The sequence below is a fragment of the Sminthopsis crassicaudata genome, chromosome 1 (genome assembly GCF_048593235.1).
Source record: "Sminthopsis crassicaudata isolate SCR6 chromosome 1, ASM4859323v1, whole genome shotgun sequence".
Taxonomy (NCBI): Eukaryota; Metazoa; Chordata; class Mammalia; order Dasyuromorphia; family Dasyuridae; genus Sminthopsis; species Sminthopsis crassicaudata.
The window spans coordinates 13719252-13739712 of record NC_133617.1 but is presented as its reverse complement, the minus strand read 5'-3'; the positions used below and the strand labels follow the sequence as shown (position 1 = coordinate 13739712).

At 41.9% G+C, this 20461-nt stretch overlaps 1 protein-coding gene across 8 annotated transcripts in view; it reads left to right on the top strand.

Moving 5' to 3' along the window:
- Positions 1 to 20461, top strand: part of MTMR3 (myotubularin related protein 3) — a 174617-nt gene that overhangs the window by 109248 nt on the left and 44908 nt on the right. For 7 of the 8 annotated variants that reach the window (XM_074294259.1, XM_074294314.1, XM_074294278.1 and 4 more), the window contains exons 3-6: positions 3190 to 3272; positions 9699 to 9788; positions 11179 to 11295; positions 19988 to 20070. In XM_074294259.1, coding sequence (XP_074150360.1) covers positions 3270 to 3272; positions 9699 to 9788; positions 11179 to 11295; positions 19988 to 20070 — 293 coding nt within the window. In that variant the 5' untranslated portion in view covers positions 3190 to 3269. The remainder of the gene's footprint in view (positions 1 to 3189; positions 3273 to 9698; positions 9789 to 11178; positions 11296 to 19987; positions 20071 to 20461) is intronic. The other variant, XM_074294268.1, reaches the window with a different exon arrangement.

The window sequence follows — 20461 nt, the reverse complement described above, 5'->3', positions numbered from 1 at the left end:
GGTGTTGACATTCTCATCTATAAAATGGCTGTAGTTATGCTTCTATTGCTTACCTTGCAAGGTTGTCTATCTAGGGTAGAGTTGTCAAATCTTTGCTTGCAGATTGGAGGGGAATGCTAGTCTTCGTGTCTATGTGTGTTAGCGGTGATGTGGTTCAGTCATGTGAATAATTCAGTGCCCATTCTCTGGCAAAAGGTAGATTAATTTAGGGGAATAGATTATAGACAAAGTGAAGGAGTACAGTAGACAGTAGGAATGGCAAATATGAAAGAGTAGGAGAGCATATGACAGAAAGCTCCTCAGTGAAACTCTGTTACCAGTGGAATGGAAGTACCCTAAGAAATTGGGGCATGTCCTTAGCTATCAGGCTAAAACCTGAAAGGGATTTAGCAACCCCAAAGAGTTAGCTAAAAAGAAGAGAAATGGGGTTGGGAAGTATAGTGGAGTTAGGAGAGACAGCATGTGGCATGGGGCAGGGAAAGGGAAAGACACCACGAGGCAGAATGCTGTGGCAGGCTGACCCCAAGGAAAGCAGCAGCCATAGGAGGGCCCATCAATAGATTTTATAGGGAAGATTTAATTCGGGAACATGGCTGGGATTACTGACAGACCATGGCAAGGAGAGACCTTTACAGAGGGTATCTATTCTCTGCTAACCATACCCAACATTGAAGGCAAACCTGGAAGATGGTAAGAAACTGAGGGAGGGGGAAGGGAGTACCTTGGAGAGCTGCTTTCATTAATTTATTCTGTAATGTCCTCTTTTAAAAAGAAATTTTATTTTATTTATTTATATTCTTTGCCAAATGCCTCATTGACTCGATCTCATCAAGTTTCATTCTTTTACTTGACAGTAGTGTTCATTTTGCCTACATTAATGATAAATACTTGGTAAGATATCACTACCAGGCCCTTACCTCAAAGTTCAGGAAAAGAAGAAAAGGGTCCATGCAGGAAATACGTGTGTGTGTGTGTGTGTGTGTGTGTGTGTGTGTGTGTGTGTATCAGCTTTTTTTATGGAAATTAATGATCAATTGGGCACTGGCTAAATAAATTGTGGTCAGAGAATGTGATAAAATACTGCTGTACTAGAAAATGATGAAGGTGATTTCAGAGAAATCTGGAAACATTTATATGAACTGATAGAGAATGAAGTGAGGAGAGAACCAGGAGATTTATACAGTGGTAAAAATATTAAGATAAACAGCCTTGTAAGAACTCTTCTCAGAGTGATGTTCAATTGTGCTTGACTCTTTATGACCTTATGGACCATTCTGCCCTTGGTAGAGATACTGAGATGGTTTGTCATTTCCTTTTTCAGTAGATTAAGGCAAATAGAGTTAAGTGACTTGCTCAGGATCACACAGCTAATTAGGGTCTAAGGCAGAGTTGAAGTCTTGCCTTCCTGCCTCCAGGCTCAGCACTCTTTCCACTGTGCTACCTAGTTGCCTCCTTATCATAGTTAACAGACAACCACAAGTCCTGTGGACTCGGGATGAAACGCATTGCTCACCTCCCGTTAGTGGTGACCTAGAGGATAGCTTTGCAGATTTTTTTGATGTAGCCAGTGCAATAACTTGTTTAGCAAACATGCTTGTGATAGGTCTTGTTTTTCTTTCTTTTTTAATGACAGAGGAAATGAGAGAGAGTGAGAATCTGAAATCACATTTTAATGCAATGAAAAAAGTTCATTCCCTCCCCCATTAAAAAACTCACTAAAACTTGAATGGAGAATATATATATATATATACTCCCAATAATATAAATGGAACAAAAAAAAAATCAACCAAACACCACGTATTTTGAGATAAGATTATATCTCCCTGCCATCATCAGTCACCGTCCTCAAACTCGCCCTTGAACTTTGATTCTTTCTTCTTTCTGCCCTGTATTCAGTCAGTCATTAAGATTGTTTGCTAGAAATCTTGCTCTCTATCACTTCATGTCTGGAACAGTGCAGTACCTTCCAACAGGTCTCCCCCGAACCAGTTTCTACTGCACCCACACCGACAATCTATCATGTAGTAAACATTTATCAATGACCTCCTTTGTGCCAGGCACTGAGGATACAGAAAGAGGCAATCCCTTCCCTCAAGTGACTTAAAATCTAATGGAGACATAAGTTCAAATAGATACAATATGCAGGCTAAATAGGAAATCATTTATAGAGGGAAGATCCTGCAATTAAGGGGATTTGGAGGTTTCTTGTGGAAAGTGGAATTTTAATTGTTAGTTAAAGGAAGCTAGGGAAGTCGGGAGTTGGAAAGGAGGAAGGACAGTATACCAGATCTGGAGGACAGCCAGTGAAAATTCCCAGAGCCGATAAATGAAGGTTCTAGTTTGTGGGATGGCTAGGAGGCCGGTGTCATTGGATCAGGGAGTCCCTGGTGGAGGATAAGATAGAAATCTGGGGTGGGGGTCAGGTTACAGAGCTTTAAATGTCAGACATTCTTAGATGCAATAAACAACCACTGTAGTTTATTGAGTAGGGCAGTAATTATACTGGAACAGTCCTCTTAAAATAATCCTTTAATCATTCCCAGTGTCTTGGGTGACTCTCCATCGCCTCCTGGATCGTGACTGGGAATTCCACCTTTGTAGCCTGATATTCTAAACTCTCTGCTCTCTGGCTCTAGTTTGCTTTGCCAATCTTGTATTTTACCATTTGATTTGGTGAGCTACATAATACATTATAACTGGTAACATGTAAGAAAGAGGTTTAGGCTTGAAAATTGATTGATATACTTTTAAATCAAGTGTGGTGTTCAAATAAGTTATCTTCTACCTTCAGTCAAGGAATGAATAATATTTTCCAAAGCCAGCTAATCATTCATGAGCTGTAAGGGATCTTTCTGTGTATGAATAAAACCAATTAATTTTTATGTCTGGAGCTGTTGCTTTCTCAGTTCCTGTTTTATGGATATCGCTTGGTTTATGAAATGAACCACAAAAGGCTTTTCAATGCAGAAGGGAATCTCATAATCAGATTGGTTTTAATTCTTCAGTATAAGCTAAGACATTATTTGCTCAGGGATCGATTAAGACCAATGGAATTTTAAAAAGCGAATTATTGGGTTTACATATCACTAGAATGGAAATTAGTCAAGTTGGTTTTGGTGAGCTCACTAACTCCATAGGCTTAAAGTTGTCAACTGGGAAAAAGTGACTTTTTTTTTTCTTTTTCTCTAGATTTCACTTGAACAGGAAGAAGAACCTTGCCATCTGCTGAGCTAGGGCGAGGATCCTCCTCCTAACCTGGGCTTCCTGTCATGGTAAGCAGGAGTCGCCAAGTAAAAATGATGTATTCTCATAATTCAGCTGATCTCTACATTTAAAATTAAGCCTTCTTCTCAAGAAAATAATTTAATTTTCTTGAACCTGACCTTCATCTGCTTCTGGCCTGTTCTCAGGAGAATAGGATTTAAAGGTAGAAGTAACCTTCCTTCTCTGGAAAGTCATTGGCTTTATGGTCAGAGGCTGTGTTGTCTAGTGGACACATAGAAGCCTCAAAGCTGTTGGTCTGGGCTTATCTCTTAGATTTATCAGGCTTCATCTTTACCAGTACTGAATCTTTTTCAGCCTCAGTCTCCTCCTCCGTATAATGGGGATACTAACTAGTACTTGCCTCCGAAGATTGTTGTGAGGGTCAAATGAGAAGTTATAAAGCATTTAACAAACTTTCAAGTGTTATATAATTACTAGCTATGTTTATTAGTGACCAAATTAGTCCCTGAAAGAGCCAAAGGAGAACCTTGAGGCTTTGTACCTTGTACACTATTAATATGAGTGTTGTTGTTGTTGGGTTTGTTTTTTTTTTTTTTTTTGTCAGATGTAGAAAGAATATTTCTTAGGTCTTCATAATTTGAGTAAGTACCTTCCTTTCTTGAAGGAAATAATCCCTCATCTTTCCCTTTCATACACATGGACATTCTCTGTTCTCCCCTGATGGGGATCTGCCTGAGAAGCGAACCTGAACATGTTTCTCTTCCTTCTGAGTTTGCCTCTTCCTGTTCTCCTTCCTCTCTACCCCAACTCCCCAAGACAGATGGAAGCTGTGAGCAAACCAGCTCCCTTGCCTCTCCTCCCAAGCCCTGGGATATTTGCCCAGGCTGTCGCCTCCCTCTAGCTCCTCTGTTAGAATACAAGCTCTGTCAGGGCCAGGACTTTGCCTTCTCAGCTGTATCCCCAGGATAGTGCTCAGCACGCAGATAACATTTCATAAGTGTATTCCATTCATTCATTGTGTCTCTTCTCCCAACTCTGAAAACTTTCTGTCCTCGCCAGAGTAAGTATATAAGATTCATTGAAATGCTAAGAACTCCAGCCTTAACTGAGGCATAGTGATGGAAAGCTGGAGACCACACACTAACCAGGAACAGCCTTCTCTGATCAGCCCCACTTCCAGTTCCCGGCATCCCACGCGATTACTGGAGCCAGGATGCTTCCTTCTAGGCCACAAAGAAGGAGCCAGGTTCATTTCAAGCTTCATTAGGGACAGGAGGACAAATGGGTTTTTAGATTGTTACTTCATTTAAGTTAGCGGTGCCATGGAGCAGGTGCCAGGAGAGAGGAGGAGGGAAGGCAGTTGTTAACTTCTCCTGGCATAAGATTATTTCCAGTGGACATCATGAGTTGATACAACAGCCTTGAATTTAGCACATGGCATAGAGACCTGCCTGGAGGGGAAGAGACTCCCTCTTGGAGGCTGTAGAGATAATACATGAGGACTCCTGAGGGAGGGCCCTGGGAGATTTTGTCACGTGTATCTTTTCCCTCCAGTCTGAATTGTACATGACTGGGTATTGGGTAGCTTCTTTCCATGAAAACAGCACCTCACAGCTGCCATATTGTTTAGCCGGTCCCATGGCAGATGGTCGCACTGCGCAGCGCAGCCTTAGCAGGCCCAGCCCACCTGCCACTTATGCATTTGCTGCTCAGCAGCATTTGTAAAGAGCCAAGGGAGCTGAGAGGTCCCCTGAATACTTGCTTTGGGAGGCAAGGCTGTCACAGCACACACATCATGATCTGGAGTCTAGAAAACCTAGATTCAAATCTAACCTCAGATACTTCTTGCCATGTCATTGCTGAGTGCCTCAGTTTCTTCTTCTGGAAAATGGGGATGAGAACACAGCGCTTCTCACCCAAGGTGGTTATGGGACTCCAGTGAGAGCAGCTCTTGGCTCTGTCACCCAGCTAACTTGAATCAGACCTAGGCCTTCTGACTCTAAGCCCGGTGTTGTCTCCCTCCAAATATGCCTGGAACTATGGAACAACCTTCCTGCTCTACTGTGCTGCTGGCATTCTGTCTAAAACTTCCAGCTGAAAGCATTTCCTTTAATATATTCCCCACATCGTAATTACACTTCCTGTTTTTATAGCTCTTTATTATTCACAGGGCACTGCTTACAATCACTCTTTGATATTAGGACTATTCTTGTTGCTGTTCTCATTTCACAGATAAGAAAAAATGGAAGTTTTGAGAAGTTAAGGAACTTGTCTGTGGTTGCATAGCTAATAAATAATAGAGCTGGAAACTTGAATCCAGGCCTCTGAACCCCAAGCTTGATGTTCTTTCCTCTATTTACCAGCTGTCTTTTACTAACTGTAGTCAAGGTGGTCAGCGGAGCATGCCATCCTCAATAAAACCCCAAGAAGTCACTTTCTCTTTGGCCCAATTCTACTTTCAGCTAGCTGCAGACCCTGGGAAAGCCATTTCCCTTTTTCTTGAACTTTTTTCGTCTGCAAATGAATAGATCAGATGAAATGAGCAAGAAGAGTCCCTTTTAGTTCTTCTCGGCCAAGTCAGTCGGGACCTTTCTCTTCTTACTGCTAGAGGGGTACCTGAGTGTCTCCTGAGTGCAGGAGATCATGGCAAGGATGCTGAACTTAGGAGGGGGGATACCTGGGCCCACATGCCACTGCCAGCATGGCCTTGAGCACCAAGTAACTTCAGGGGCACCTTTCCCACCAAGTAACCCCAGGGGCACCTTTCCGCAAGATCATGGAGAGCTTCTAGTGAGTTAAGAGAGAGAAGTTTTTAACACTCATTTAAAAAGATTTTGAGTTCCAGATTCCCTCCCTGAGACAGCAGGCATTTTGACATGGATTATACGTGTGCAATCAGCATTCTAAGATGCCAGCCATTATTCTGATTCTGTGTGGTGGGGATTTACTTGTAAAAATCCCTGTTCTTTCTTTCCTTCACAGGTTTTCAGTGTGATCCACATGCTGGAAATCAGCTGGAGTTTCTTCAGTTTGCTCTTTGAATGGGAGGGCTTTTTTATTCTTTCTTTCTTTTTCTTTTTTTTCTTCCTTTTTTTTTTTTTAACTTCCCTGGCACCTCTTCCTCTCTTTTCTCTCTCTTCCAGCGTGCTAGACAAAGTACTTTGTTGCCTTTCTAATACAAGGCGATTTTTTTTCTCCTACTGCTTCACATGGTCCTTTGGGGAAAGAATGTTATTTCCTTACAGGTAGGGTGAAGATGGGAGATAACTGAAATTGGTTTGGGGGGAGCTGAAGTGTGATATGAATCTGTTAGGACTGGCAGGAATCTGTAAAATGGTGAAGTTGAAAGTACTTCCAACATAAGATCAACTAAGCATTCATTAAGCCCCTTCTGTGTTCTAGATGTGTAGACAAAGCCCCAAATAGAAGCACATATGTTTCTGGGTGCATGGCAACTTTCAAGGGCATCTCCAGAAAGGATCATGGAAGTCAGTTCCTGCTTTTTATAGATGAGAAAGCAAAGCTTAGGGAGCAGAGATCGTCTGGCTCAAGGGCCACAGTGACAGTGGAGACTGGGGACAGGAGCCAGCCCTTTGCCCTCTAAAGTCACCAATCTTTCCCAAAGAAAGGCAGCTCCTCGGGTTCTGGGACCTGTGAATGTTACTGCGTGCCCCCCATCAGTTACCCCAAGCATAAGGGGCACGAGAAGAGAGTTACTGGCTTGTGAGTGATCCAGTCTGGGGCCTGAGTCGCCCATCTAGATATCATTGCTCATGGAGCAGTGAAGCAACCCGGAGCATCTCTGGCTGCCTTCTCTCTTCCAAGCCTCTATGGCCTGGAGCTCTCTCCTTCTGAATCCTTCAGGTTGACACAGTTAACTTGTATGAGGGTCCATCAAAGGCCCTGTCATTGTGTGGGTCGGCAGTTAATTCTGTCCCTGTTTCTAAACGTCATTGTTCACTTTTTGTGTGTGTTTGAGGAACAATAAGTCAGTAGTTGAAAAACATTAAACATTACCTCCATGAGCCAGGTATTATATTAGAAACTGAGGATCCCCCAAAAAGCACAGGCAAAGCCCTTAAGGAAATCCCAAACCAGAGTCCTTTTATCAAATTAAAAATTGACTTAGCAACTGATCTCAGAGGAACCCACATCCCTAGGGTAAAGGGGAGCAGAGACTCCTCTGCTTAGGTTTGTCAGTGGCCACTGTGTCTTTTCCCTCCAGGCTTTGTCCTTCATCATCCCACTCAGTTACTTCTTGGGTTGCATCCATTGGACTTGGTCATCATCCTGAGGATGAGAGTGCCAGCTAGGGTATCTGAGTACATGACCTTTTTAGTTTTTAACCTGCTCTATTCCTTCTCTCAACTACTTAAAGGTCAACATTCATGGCTGTGTATATAGGGATAGTCAGGTCAGGTCAGGGCACCTCTCGGGAGGAAGTTATGTCGCCCTACTTGGTCTCCGAAGATAGGGGCAGATAGCGTGGGATGGCATTGAGTGTTCAGGGCTGCTGCCAAGCCATCGAATGCCTTTAGGCAATCCTTTTCCCTTCCATAGACCTCAGTTTCCTCCCCAAATGGACAGATCTTCTTGAATGTCTCTTCTGGCTTTGAGATGCTGTGAGGCACTCTCTTTTGATGGCCTGCTGCAGGTACAGAGGAGTACCTAGATCTCTCTCCATTATTTTGCAGCTCTTTTCCCAGTTGGGAGTGGGAGTCAGAGAAAAGATTTATAATTCAGCTCAGTACAGCTGGCATTTTTCCTCCATATTTCTGGGAATTTCCTTTTGGAGACCTTTGAAAAGAATGACTGCAATCACTCTTGATTTTTGTTTTTAAAGAGAGATAGTGATTTAAGCGAAAAGCACATCATTCTCAAGTTTTAGACATGTATTCCTTTTAAATACAGCAACAATCACAAGGACCAGCTTATTTAGCACTTGTGTTTGATGCATCTTCTGGAAACCAGCAGCCGTCTCTTTAAGATCAGCATTCTCCTGGTGCTGCTGCATGGCGCCAAGGCTTGGGATCTGACGATCTCTGAAGAAGTGAAAATGACTCTTCCCACAGAGGGTAAGGGGGAGGGTGCAGAGTGGCAGGAGTCGGCTGCACCCCAAAACCAGGTATTGACTCCAAGGAGGCACGGGAGTCGGATATCTGTCAGCAGGGAAATGTAGGCTAGGACGAGAAGATTGGGCAGAGGTGTCCACTGGTACCTCATAAAGCCAGGATAAACCCAAGGGATATGAGGTGTGCTGGTCTTAAGAGAGGACGTGGACAAGGCTCCACCAAATGGATGAGCCCCCAGGTCCGTGAGAGTCCATGACACCTTAGGGGGCTTGGCTCCTAGCACACGCCCGTGAGGCAACTGGTGCAAGGGGGACCCTCATTTTTCAGATGGGGAAACTGAGGCTCAGGGAAGGAAAGGTGACTCTTGCTATTATTGGACAATTATCAAGGATCAGAGTTGTGACTTAAATTTCAGTCAAGTGATGCCAGACACATGCCCTTTCTGCTTTCTCTCCATCTGAAGTTCACTGGCTCTTCTTTTCCCTTCTTTGGTCAATAATGGGAAAAATCAGTAAAACTGGATATGCAGGAATGCAGGGCTGCCTTCAGCTTTGGTTTCTTGGTTTTTTGGTGGGGAGGGGTGGGAAGGGAAGAAAATGTATGATTTGATGGTTTGAATTTCTAGCTTTGGGGTATTCCAAGTCACATATATTAGATCGACTGCAATCCTAGTGGATATTAGATTAGTTCATGTCCTAATTTGACATTAATATAAGTGTCACATAGGTTTTAATTTTTGGGAAATGATTACAGTGGTGAATTTCAAAATTATAATTTTATGGTCAAAGTTGGTGTTAGATTTAATCCTCAAAATTATACATGACTATTTTGTTTGCTTAAAAATCTTTCTCTTGAGGAGTTTTACTTAACTGCTGAAACATAATTTAAATATTTGCTAATATCTGAAGGTTGTTTTTTCTTGTATTTGTATGACTTTCCTTGGCTTTTGAAAATTACTTTGTAAGCAGATGGAATCTTGATTTCTGGAGTAGTTTTCTAATGAACTATATGTTCCCCGGATGAGTCCTTCTGCCCAGAATGGTGACCTAAAGTGAAAGATGCCTCCTTTATATACAAATTAAAATAAATAATTTATTTCCCCTAAAGTCTGTACCAGCAACTTCACTAAAATGTGATTTGGTTGAACCATCCTTAATGTTCTTTTTGGCTATCCATTTGGTGTCGAAGCACTTGCTGTCTCTGGTTGTGGCCCACGTGGATTGGGATACTTTTAGGAGGTCTCTTAATTTAGCTGGTCTCCAGTACCCAGTAGTCCTTTCTCATGGGTCCCTTTCATGGGTCTCTTTATGATTGTCCCATTGGTCATTCACTATTGAACAAACCCTGTGATGGGTAAATAAGAGCAGCATCAACATTATTCAGAGATTTGGGGTTTTCCAGGATGAAGAGACACAGCACAGCCTTGAATGCATCCAGGCCAATCAAATCTTTCCCAGGAAGCAATTGATTCGAGAGGATGAGAATCTTCAGGTAATGACTAGGTCACTTTTGTCCTTTTTGACCAATCCATAGTTGTGTGGTTGCTAACAAAGTCGCTGAACTTTTGGATGGGACTTACTCATATCTGCCTTCTCCATTTGACCCCCACTTCCCTAGCTCAAGGCTCCCTGAGCTCCTGATTAGCTTCCCTGCCTCTGTGATCTCTCCCTCTCCATTTTTCCTGTATGCCACAATCCCGGCTCCAATTATGTTTCTTGTCTACTCGGACCCTTCATTCCTTTCCATTGCCTGCCATGTTAAGTCCAGATTCTGGACTGGCAATCAGGACTTTCTCTCGTCTGGTCCCAACCTGCTTTCCAAGGCTCCGTTCACATGACTTCCCCTTCACATGTCCTACACTCAGCCAGAATGGGCAACCTCCCTTGCCAGTCATGTTCTGTACTTTGAGTCCTCTCTCCTAACCCCTCCATTCACTTTCTATGGAAGTTCTTCGTGGCCTTGTTCAGGTGCCCCCCCTTTCCAGGAAGCCTTCCCTGATCTCGCCCTCCTGGGAATTGCCACAGCCCTTAACACTTCTCTTAAGACAGGGACATATCTTACCTGTAATATGAGACTAAATGTTCCCTGAGGGCAGCAGTTGTCTCATTCATCTCTGTGTCTCTTGTCATACCTCCTCCCTACCCCGATGGCACTTGGTGAATGTTTATTTAAAGGCAGAAAGGCAGGCTAGTGTTGTAGGAAGTGTGCGGGCCTCAATCCAGTCCAGGCTTTGGCATCTACTTGCTGGGTGATTGTGGGCAAGTCCATTAACCTTCCTGAGCCTTAGTGAATATTAATTACCTCATCTATTAGAAGGGGGGGGAATGACACTTAGACCACTTGCCTCAGAGGATTGTTGTGCAGAAAGCGCTTTTCATGTTTTGGTGATGGCTCTGCCCTCATTCTCTTGGAGTGAGTGCTTTCTCTGGATTTTTCTAAAGTTTCTAAGCTTAGCAGCACTTCCCCTGTTTGACCCAGTGACATGCCCAGAATTCCGGAGTGAAGGGAAAGGGACCACATATGATAGCTCCATTTTTTTTTTTTTTTAATCCCATCAAAGGCTTTCAGAATTTGAAGGTACCTTAGAGATCATATAGTTCAAGTAATTTGCTCCATTTAAGAGAAATGGAGCCTTACCCAGCATCTGCAGACTTGTATCAGCTGTATGCAGGGTCACCATATTTGAACTTAAGTCAGAATGTCCATTGTGGAAAAGTTCCTACCTCAACTTTAAATATAAAACCAATTAGACATTTTACAATTCTTGCTGTTTGTGTAAGTGCATTTTAATATAGCAAATGGGTTTCATTAGAGGGATCAGCTTTGAAGAACTTGTTTGGTGGCTTCTGAACTTTGAAAGATTTCTTTTTCCATTTTGAAGGTTCCTTTCCTGGAACTTCACGGCGAGAGCACAGAGTTCGTGGGCCGGGCTAAAGATGCTGTCATCGCACTGTCTAATTACAGGCTGCACATAAAGTTCACGGAGTCTCTCGTTAACGTAAGTGATCAGACCATGTTGAAGGCAGGGAAGGTTTGATGGAAGGGAGATTTCAGTAATGATCTTGGACAGAAAAAGAAGACAATGGGCTTGTGAACAAAAGTACCCTCTGATTTTGGGGATACATTCAGAGCATTCTAAAACAGCCCTTTCTTTGGGCAGTCCAGAGTATTGAGCAGATCGGTGACCATCAGCCTGATATGTGAACCCATGTTGGGCCCATGTTGTTCACTGAGACATTGTCACCGTAGCTATAAATTTGTACACTGCTTTGTTTTCTCATGAGTAGGGAGCGTTTTTTCCTGAATCTTGAGAAGCACATGCTTTCTTTGGGTCTGTGGAGATGCCTGGTCTTCCTCCCTCATGATACCATCGATGATTCTGTATTTGGGGACTTCCAGCAGGTGAACCAGAATGGGCTGCTAGTCATCGAAGTTTAGTGTGAGAGAGAATCTCAGCCTCAAAGGGTTTCAGAGCTGGAATGAACCTGAGCAGCCACAGAGTATGGTAGTCAGAGCATGAGACCCTCAACACTTCCTGTGACCTTGGCCAAGGCACTTATCTGACTGGGACTCAGTTTTTTCTACTGTAAATTGAGGGATTTGGAAACCTAAGCCCCCATGTAACTTTGAATATGTTTTCATGATCTTCTGACATCAAATTTCAGAACTGGACAGTATCAGAGCTGAGTGACTTTATTATTCTAGTATCCCTTTAATGTGGCATATTACAGTAAGTGATTTTTTTTTTCATTTTTATTGGTATGTAGTTACAGTTCTTGACTATGTATTCATAATCATATAATTCTGTGGTGATCTGTTTTTGTTTTTTACAGTGCAACAAATACACTTTGGTATCGTGTAAACATTTGTCACTTTACTTTAATCTACAAATCAAGAAAAATCATACCACAGTGGCATACTTTTAATTGCAAAATATAAGAAATATGTGTTTGTCCCTCACATGTTATATCCCTTTTTGGCCATAGTGATAATTGCAGCCTCCTCAGAGCCACAGTCTTGTGGATTCATTTTAGTGCAGAGGGCTGAGATGTGATCACACCATTCATTATTATGCTCAATATGTCAGCACAGCTGCCTTGTTACATTTGGGCTGTCAGCTGAAAAGACATACCAGCTTTCTTGAGGAGGAAGGTTCTGTGTGCTGCTGGGTAGTTTAGAGCTTGAACTTGGCTCCAAAGAACACTCCTTCCAAATTCTCAGAATTATCTTTGCAGTGTCAAGTTGAAACTGATAGAACATTTAACTCAATTTTGTGCTTTTCTACTGTCTAATGGACCAGAACTAATCTGGAATGATAAGTAAGTTTTATTTGGAGGGAGATGATAAAGATTTGCAATATCCTGCCTCTCCCGTGGAACAGGGGCCTGTTCTCAAAGATCTACCTCCTCCCTCGAGACAAAACAAAGCAAAAACAGCACTTAACCATTTAAGTTCTCTTGGAATGTTCTTCTATGTAGTTTAAGTGTGTGGTGATCCTAATGGTGTCACATTTTCAATTCTAAACTGCACATAGACCATAGAGTCTTTAGTACTTCTGTCTGCCCAGTGCTGTGCTGGTCACATTCCTATCAAGTCCTCAGTAATAATCACACAACAAGAACTGGGATTGAAATGGATTGGTTCTTTGTTCTCCCCCTGGGACAGCTCCTCATTCAGAGAGATGGTCCTTCTGGTTCTTTTCAATAAATGCTCCAGATTTTGCCTCAGGGAAATGAGAAACCTAAAATAGTGGCTTTGGACAGAAACATGATTAGTGTTCTGTAACTCTTCTTTAATAACTTCATGAGTGTTAGATATTTCATATTAAGATGATGACCTGATACCTACAAATAAATTAATGTTTACACCCTCATCCATCATGCCTAGTGCCATGCAGACTACAGCATTCTGAAAAGGAGCACATATTCTTTATAGGGATCCATCAAGCACATTTTTATTAGTCCTACGAGATGGGCCTTCACGTGAAACAGAAGATCAAGGTGCCTTCTTTTAAAGTCATCCATCTATCTGGAGAAAAAAAAAAGGCAAATGATTCCTCAGAGCCCAAGTGGGTTAGCTGTAAATTTCATGGGCTGCCTCTGAATTTTCATCATTATTCAATATAACTTATATTAATAAAGCAGTTTTGAAAATGACTTAGCAAGAGGTCTCTGGTAGCTTTTAGTACCTTCTAAACGTATGTTCTCTTTTAATCTCACAGTCCATTGAGTAAGACATATTGGCGGGAGCTAGGTACTATAAACGATATACAACCAACGAAACACTCGACAGCAAATTCCTGCACGTAAGAAAAAGGCCATATACCACAGAATTAAAGTTGGTTGTAATTAAGGGAAAGCTAGCCTGTATTTCCCCAGCTCTCTGATTCCATATTTCTTTTCTGTGAGATCTCTGCTAGGCTTAGGCAATGTATACGTGCATTAATGTGGAGTTCCATGAAAAATTCAAACCTTTAATTCATGTCACTTTGTCTCTGCCTTATTTGGTAGACTGCCTCTCAATCTGCTCCTTGTGAAATCCCAGTAAGTAGCATGATCGTGCTAGGATGTTGTCACATCTGTGTTCATAGCAGACTTGTTTGGAATATTCAGGAGACTTCCTTTACAGTGTTGGTTGAGGAATCCCAGACCTTTGTTATAAAGACATTGTGTTTGAACGGTACAAGAAAAAGGTTCAGTGGGCCAGAAAGGGAGACAGTCAGGCTGCAACTGGGACTTAAAGGGGGGGAGACCAGCAGTTGTTCAAAAGATCATTTTCAAATTCAGTGCTGGCTTTTGAAATCGCATCACCATTGTAGTTCCAGGGCCAGGCTTGCAAGGTTGATACTTCTAGGTAGTGCAGGTTGCCAGGGGTAACTAAGAGGGAGGTCAGCCGCTCTTAGATTTTCCAGTTGTAGTACCCTATAGTGGAGGAACCTTGCCCTTTAATGGCCGCAGAGCCAAAGATTAGAGGGTTGGGGATAGCGAGTAGGGAAGTAAGAGAACAGAGGACAAAAGAACAGATTTAGACACTGAGGATATAGCTCAAATGACTTTGCCCCTCTTCCCCTTTATTTTGCTCAACTACAAACTGACAACACGACTATGACAACCGGGCCCCTTCTGAGTCCAAATCCAATGATCCTGGGGCATTTACCCTTACCCTTACAAACTAGGGTGTCGGGGATTAACCTTACTAGGCCTTGGCTTTCTCTTCTTCGGGTTGCCAAGCATTTATTAAGTGCCTACTGTGTACAGAGCATAATACTAGGATGTGGAGACAAAGCATTACAATCCCAGCTCTTCTGAAATGTGTATTTTTCCTAGATGGATACAGTAATTATCCTCTCAACTCACTGAAGAAAGTCCTTTGAAAAAGTAATATGCTTTATAAATGTGAGCTATAGTACTCTATTATTACAAAATACTTTCACACTTTTTCTCATTAATATTTCATTGAAATTTAATATTGAACAGGCAACTTAAATACATCAAATACAGGCAATTATACTTGGCTCAGGAACTATTTATATTTAAGTTAATACTACGATAACTTTCAATTTCTAATGTATTCACTCTTTAAAAAAAAAAAAAAAAAGTTTTCTCTCCTTCTCACTGCCCCATTCTCATCCCTCTGGAAAACCAAATCGGAGAAACTCTTCACAGCATATTTCTTTAATTCAGCAGATCAGATTCCTACTTTGTCTACAGTCTATGGGTAGGTGGCGGATTCAGTCCTGGATTCTTTCTCTCCTAGGGAAGAAATCAGGCCTGATTCTATAAAAGGACAGGTTGGGAGGTCTGCCTCCAGTCTTGCAAAGTAGGGTAAGCAGACCCAAGTTCGTGCACCTGCCATTCAAGCTTTTCAGTGAAGTGGCCAAGAGAAGGCAAAGAGGGTCCTCTTCCCCTTCGGCTGCCTTTATTTACCACATGTTTATCCCAGGAGAGCACAAGCCCCTTCAGGGCAGAACATTTTCATTTTTGCCTGCTTCCCTAGAGCAAGTGGTTATTCAGTGCTTTTGGATTTGAATTGGAAAGTGGTTTCATATTAACCTAGGGTCCAGAGTGGTATCAGTTGAAGGTGGCAGAGGCAAATGCATCTCCTTCTGGAATCTGAGGGTCCAATCAGGTCTGAAAGAACATTGAAGTATGACTCACTTCATTGTCCTGAGCTCCAGTGGTTCCCATTGTACTGATGGGATGACACTATCTGCACTTCCTCACCTGACTGGGCCCATGAGTGGGAGGTGAGATTGTCTGTGTAAGTGTTTTCACACATTCTCCCCTGAGGACAGGTGGGTATGTTAGGATTAAAAGGCTTTGATCAGAGCTGGTTCTGGACATGGATGTGGTAGACAGAAGGAGAGCTGTGTGCTGACAAAGTTTCAGGAAGAGCCTGAAGTGCCCCCAAACCCTAGACTACCTGTAGCAGTTCTGTTGGAGAACAGTTTTGCCAGGCCTCAGGGCTTTGGCAAATTAGCCCTTTGTGTGGGATTTCTGTGTGCCCCAATGACCCTTAAAGAGGATTGGATGGATTCAGATGGTATCCCTTCTTGCCTGTATGACCTTAGGCAAGTTATTTGCTTGGGATGCTATTTCCTTACCTACAAACCTCTAACTCTTGAAGAAGAAAAGTAATGATCTAAGACATCTAATCAGGAAGCTAAATTTTTGAAAGCCTTTTTCTATCTCCCTCCATCCCCTTCTAGCATCTTCTTAAAGATTCACAAGGAAACAGATTGCCTTTAGATTTATCAGGTTTATACTAAGAATCACCTTCTGCTGAAAGTTCTGGTAGGGAGGGAAGGTTTTGGGGCAGTGGAGGGAAACTCCTTGGGGAATATGGCACCCCACTCTTTGCCTTCTCAGAAGGGAAATAGTGGCTCTCATAGGTAGAGAGACTAGCAGAGCATGTGGTCTCATGGGTATCAAGAGAAGGATTCCCTTTCTTCTGCCACCTCCCATGGGGGCTTAGGATCTCTGACCTTAAAAGAGGGCAACTATTCCCTGGACCTGTGAGAGAGAAGATGGCTGGTATTTGCCTCACAATTAACATTATTCTTGTTCTCTGAAGTCCAAGAACCCTCTTAAGCTGGGCACTTTGGCCAGTAGAAGCTTGTAGAGCTCAAGAAGGCTCATGAGTCTATTGTGCCAAGAATAGGTGGCCTTGGCATTTGTTTAGATGGTGAGTTTCTCCTTGTCATTGCCTTGACTCTGGTAGGCACATGGGCACAAGTAACAGGTGTGGTTCAGTGAATAGAACTAGAAGAGAGCCGAGAAGGCAGGTGGGACATTGGCCGGCTGGTATGACCAGCCGATCATTTCTCCTTTCGGTAAGATGAAAGGGTTGGAACAGACAACTTTTATAGTATCTCCTAATTCCTTAAGATTTTAATGACCTTTTCAAACTAAGAATACCCTAACTTTTTAATTATGTTGATGTACAGTCTATCAGAATCCTATAGTTTCATTTGACTTTCAGAAAAGCCCCTTCAGCTAAACAGGGAACCTCTTATTTTATAAAGGAACTGAATCTCCTAAAGGTTTTGTCTTGTCCAGAATCATTGGATCCAGCTCATTTGAATCCTTCATATGTGCTTTTTCTCCTGCCCCTCAGAGCCTCTCCCCCTCCTTTCTTCTCAGTTTCCTCCCTGCCCAAGCCACCATTTGGCAGCATCTTAGAAGTAAGGCTGTATAGACACAGAATGTTCTCTTTCTTTCCTGTACCAACCAGAAGGAAAGTGCACAGGTTATATTCATAGTAGTTCTTAGATACAAGTTTTAGTCTTGGGAGTCTATGTAGGCCCAAGGGTTTCTGCCTAAGTTCAGCCTTTCAACCTCTTCCCCTGATCTTAGTTTTCCTTCAACTCCCCACATGTGCCAGCCTTCCTCTTGAGACTCTCATGTCCCATTTGTTTCGCTAGAGGTACTTAGACATGGAACACTTGCCTCAAACACATGATGTGCTTGCCATGCTTAGCAGAGGGAAGGCCAGAATCAGGGGAGAGCTTCTTCCTCTTTAAATGCAGAAACTTGTCAGTCTGTTTCCATATTCTCTTTTGGACTGACACAAGAAACAAAATGTTTCTTCCTCTTTCCATGGAGTGGGAGTGACCTTGAGGATTCAGTCAGTAATGGAGCAGTCAAAGTCAGTAATCACTTACTAAACAGCTGCTATGTGACAGGGGCTGTATTAGGTGCTAGAGATACAAATACAGAAAAGGAAGATAAGTCTGTCTTCAAGAACTTAAAATCTAATGGAGGAAGACACAGTTTACTAAAGCTGAAAAGTCTGGGAGATGGGAAACTGGGTAGCCCTCATAAGAAGTAGCTTTAAAAAAAAAATAAGTTTCTCCTTATTCATTTCTATCATAGATAGATAGCTACTCTGAGATAGAAAAAATCTGGGTATATTTTCTGAGGAAGATAGTGAAGCCAAAAAAAGCCATTCCTTTTTTCAGTGAGAAATGTCAAGTGGTTACAAGTTGAAAAAGAGTGCTTGGAAGAACTTTTAAAAAGACTTTAGAAATCAAACAATAAAGATCTAGAAAAATTAGGGAAATAAAAAAGCAATCCAAGAAAATTATGAAAAGCAAGTCAGACAACTGGAAATAGAGAAGGAAAAAAAATAATTCCTTGAAAACTAGAATTGTAGAATGGGAAGCTAATGATGTTAAGACACCAAGAGATAATAAAACAAAAGGGGAAAAAAAGGAAAAAGAAGAAAATATGAAACATCAGAAAAACAGCTGATCTAGAAAAGAGATTGAGGAGAGAATACAAGAAGGACTACTTAAAAGTTATGATAAACAAGACTCTTGATAAAATATTACAAGAAATTATTAAAGAAAACTGTCCTGCAGTTCTTCTACAAAAGAAGGAACAAAGTAGACATAGGAAAAAAAAATCTACTCATCACCACTTAAGAGATCCTAGGAGGATATATCCTCCTCCAGAGAAAGAACTAACAAACAAGTATGCATTGTGTGATTTTACATATATGTAGATGTACATATAGACATATGTTTATATATACACACATATATATTTTTTCATATTTAATTGTAGCCTTCTAAGGTAGGTGGAAGGAGGGAAAGAAAAAAGTACACAGAAGAAAAAAAAAAAAACCTAGAAGGAAGCCTAGAAAAGCTGCGTAGAATAGAAAAACTGGGTAGCTTAACATTTATTACATAGGTTTTTGTGAAATGGGAAGGTATTGCTTTATATTGGATCCTCTCCAATATATGGAGATGTTCCCTTTATTTTTCATTTTGAATTTTAAGTTTCAAATGAATAATTAAAAAAAAAAAGTTAAAAAAAAAACCCCTCAAACATTTATTAAGAATCTATTTTAAATGAGGTTCTGTCCCAAGTGCTAGAGATACAAAGAAAGGCAAAAGATAGTCCCTATCCTCAGTACAAAGTCTAATGGGAGAGACAACAAGCAAATAATATCTATAAGCAAAATAGAGACAGGATAGATAGGAAATGATCAGTAGAGAGAAGGTGAGTTAAGAAAGGCCCTCTATAGAAAGCATGATTTTAGCTGCACTTGGAAGAAACCTGAGGTGAGAAACAATTGGGAATAGCCAAAACTGGGAGATGGAAGGTCTTGTCGGAGGAAATACCTGCAGTGGAGTGTAAAAAAGAGGGAAAAATCAAGGATGGCACCTAGATTGGGTGTGGGGGAGGGGGGGCGCCGAGAGAATAGTGTTGCCCTTGACAGTAAGAGGGAAATCTGGAAGGGGGAAGGCCTTGGAGGGAAAGATAATAAGTTTGATTTAAGATGTATTAAATTCAAGATAACTACTGAACATTCAATTGGGGAAGTCCAACAAGCAGATAATGGAGAATAAAGGACATTAGAGATTATAATATGAAGCTGGGCATGTTGATCTGAGAGTCATCAACATAGAGGTGGTAAATAAATTCATGGGAACTGATGAGATAACAAGGGAAGTATAGCTGGAGAAAAAGAAAAGAAGGCCCAGAACAGAACCCTGAGGCATGCTATGGTCAGAGGAGGTGATCTGAAAGAGGTTCCAGTGAAAATGACACAGAAGGAGAACTCAAAGAGAAGAACCAGGAGAAAGTGGTTTCCTGAAAAATCTGGAGAAAAGAATGTCTTGGGAGGGGAGTGATCAGTAGTGTCCAAAGCTGCCTAAAGGTCAAGGAGAATGAGGATGGACAAAAGGCCATTGGGGGTTGGCAGTTAGGACATCCTTGAGAATGTTGATATTAGACTGCTTAATCTAGACTCTTGAACTGAACAGAGAAGACTCCCCCTATGGGGGACAGTGCCCTTGGGGCCCCGTTCTCTTTATTCTGTTAGTACATCGTCAGTGAAATGTTGCAGGTTCTAGAAGCTTCAGAAGTCTGATTTCCTTTACTATCTCTGCCTTTTAAAGACTTGCTGAGAAATTATTTACAGCAAAGGGGTATTGGGAGGTAAACACTAGTGGTTTTGTTGTGGTTCTCCCCCTGGGACATTATACCTTTGCTTTGGGGACAGGGAGCCTGTGTCCTAATTCACTGCACAGGGAAACTTCACTGGAAACTCTTGGGTCCAGATGTGCTCGCCCTCATGCTTTTCTCATCCTCAGAGGCCACTGATCAGCCCAGTGGGACAGCTGGAGGGAACACGATGTCACTGCCTTCTGAAATAAAGGGATTTAATCTTCTTAATTGCAGGTTCCATTACAGCTCATAGAGAGTGTTGAATGCCGAGATATATTTCAACTTCATTTGACTTGCAAAGACTGCAAAGTTATCAGGTACGTGCATCCATGCTATTTTTTAGTAAAGAAAAATGTGGAGAGCAAGTGGGTCATATTAGAAAAGTTAGCTTAATGTTTGCTACATGTTCTTCTGAAAATAGTGCATGCCCATTTGTTCCTTTTGTTACCTCATTCCGATGACCAGGAAGTTGTGGATCTGTCTGTGATCATCGCATATCTCGGATTTGTGCTGGGTTGGAGAAATTGTCATTTCGGGTCCAATTCAATTGAGCCAAGTAATTGGTGCCTTGCTACATGCAAGGCTCTAGGGTAGGTGTTCCCGAGGGATTCTCAGATGAATTGAAAGCATTATCAAGGCCTGTCTTCTGCACCAAGTCTCCTTCATTCCCTGTGGCTTTTTGCCCTCATTATCCTTTTACTTGTGTGT